A 2,392-nucleotide genomic window follows, 5' to 3' on the forward strand; every position below is an offset into this window, starting at 1 on the left:
ACACACACACACACACACACACACACACACACATCAATCCATCCATCCATCCATCCATCCATCCATCCATCCATCCATCCATCCATCCACCCATCCATCCATCCATCCATCCATTAATCCATCCATTCATACATAAACACACACACACATACACATCCACCCATCCATCCATCCATCCATTAATCCATACATTCATACATAAACACACACACACACACATACACATCCATCCATCCATCCATCCACCCATCCATTCATCCATCCATCCATCCATCGATCCTTCCATCCCTCCACCCACCCATCCATCCACCCATCCATCCACCCATCCATCCATCCATCCATATTAAATCCATCCATACATACATACTAATCTAATGTACCCCTCCTCCCCCCTCCCCCCAGGTTCTGACGAGAGCTACCACAGTGACGCCCACCGGGGCCCCAACGACAGAAGTGACAGGAGTGGCGCACATTCCAGGAGCCCGAGTCTGATGAAGAGAGGACAGAACAGTTCCCGTAAGTTAAACGCTTCTTTCTTTCTTTTTTTCTTTCTTTCTTTCTTTTTGTCTTTCTTTCTTTCTTTTTGTCTTTCTTGCTTCCTTCCAACAGCAACAAAAACAACAAAAAGACACAGAATCCCCACATCACAGTGCAGTTAACCCTATCCGTACGCCCTGGGGTCATTTTGTACCCCGGGGTTGTATTCTTCACATTTTAGAATACTTCTAGTGCAAAGATTTCTTTGAAACTTTTAGTATTTCTCAAAAAATCTTTTTGAGAGACTGCTATGCAAAGCGTGCTGATCGGATTAACGAGTACATTTCTTCTTTGGAAAGTGATGGCACAGAGTTCCCCACGTCGTATGGATACGATAGTAAAACACGACGTACGGATAGGGTTAACTTTTCTTTCTCTTTTTAAATGCAACTAACGACATCGCCACTCCTTCCCCACGCCCACAGACCAGAGCATGGACCTACTTGCTCCGCCCCAAGCCCCCAGCAGAACCAACAGCAGCTCCAGCTTCTTCATCTCCGACGACGAGGAGAGCCAGGGCCGCTTCAGGTGAGTTCTACAACATTAAATATATCATCATCATCATCGTCGTCGTCGTCGTCATCATCATCATCATCATCATCATCATCATCATCATCATCATCATCATCATCATAGACCAAACAATTTTCCTTTTCCTTGTTCTCTTTTTCTTGCTTGGAGTATTAACAATTTCTACCATGTTGGCACCCTTTACGTAACTTACAAATATCGCCCACAAAATCAGGACATGAGACCAAAAAGATTTTTTCAAAAAATCGTCCTCGCGACCTGAGCGCTTTCTTGTCCTATATCCATTTTTAAACATTGAAAATGTGACTTCTTCTTAAGCTGACTCTTTGTTATGAACCGTTTTCGCTTTTTATTAAAATGGAGATAGGACAAGAAAGCACTGAGGTCGCACTATGGGTAAAGGTACATTTCGACTAGCTGGGACCCCGCATCTCTTTCACGCTGTCCCTGTTGGCCATGCCTTGTAGGATCGTCTCGTTTGTGTCAATTGGGGTGTTAAACATTTGAAGACTACAGAGGGAAAAACGACGGTAATCACAAACTGAAAATCGCGACGGTACCAATTTTGAACGCTTTTGGACTCATAACTGTATTTCTGTTCAACTGTTGGTTGAATAGTATTGTTAGATTTCCCATTCAACAACACTTAACAATAAACTACCAGTCAAACAAATATGAAGTTTTGAGTCCACATGCATTTAAAATTGGCACACTTACAATTTCCTGTTTGATACTACCGTCGTTTTCCCCATGTGCTCTTCATTACGACTAATCCACTAACCAAGCTTAACTTCAGATGTAATAAATAAAGGCAAAAAATCTTGTAATCTCTAGCTTTTTCTGACATCTTAACTGCGCTTGTGCATTCACATCACCCTCCTTAATTCCACAGGACCTTCGTCATTTTACAGTTTTCTGGTAATTTTACAGTACAAGTATTTTGGTCATTTCCCTGTACCTTCCTTCATTTTACATCACCCTTCTCGTTTCACAGAACTCTCATCTTTTTACAGAGCCACATTTCACAATATCATCGCCGTTCTACAGTAACAACAATATTATACATGTATCATATTCTCACATATATACATGTCTCATAATATTTCTTCCAGCACTTCCCCCGTGGCCCCCGACCGGCCGGCCCCAGACGGAGACGACATTACGTCAACACTGGGACCTGGACAGATCCCACCGAAACCTTCGGCAGGTGAGAGCCTTGTTGTGACGTCTGTGGCCTAGTGGTTAGGCTACCAGACTCGTATTCGTGAGGTTGTGGTGTCGGTGGCCTAGTGGTTAGGATACCGGACTCGTAATCGTGAGGTTG

The 2,392-nt window shown here is 43.4% G+C and overlaps 1 protein-coding gene across 1 annotated transcript in view; it reads left to right on the forward strand.

Moving 5' to 3' along the window:
- LOC101847536 (regulating synaptic membrane exocytosis protein 2) overlaps positions 1–2,392 on the forward strand; it is a gene marked incomplete in the record, with an annotated part of 82,471 nt that overhangs the window by 75,663 nt on the left and 4,416 nt on the right. Inside the window, 3 exon segments of the mRNA XM_013089186.2 lie at positions 403–516; positions 963–1,065; positions 2,181–2,275. Of these exon segments, the coding sequence (XP_012944640.1) occupies positions 403–516; positions 963–1,065; positions 2,181–2,275 (312 nt within the window).

The sequence above is a fragment of the Aplysia californica genome, unplaced genomic scaffold (genome assembly GCF_000002075.1).
Source record: "Aplysia californica isolate F4 #8 unplaced genomic scaffold, AplCal3.0 scaffold00889, whole genome shotgun sequence".
In the NCBI taxonomy this organism is placed as follows: Eukaryota; Metazoa; Mollusca; class Gastropoda; order Aplysiida; family Aplysiidae; genus Aplysia; species Aplysia californica.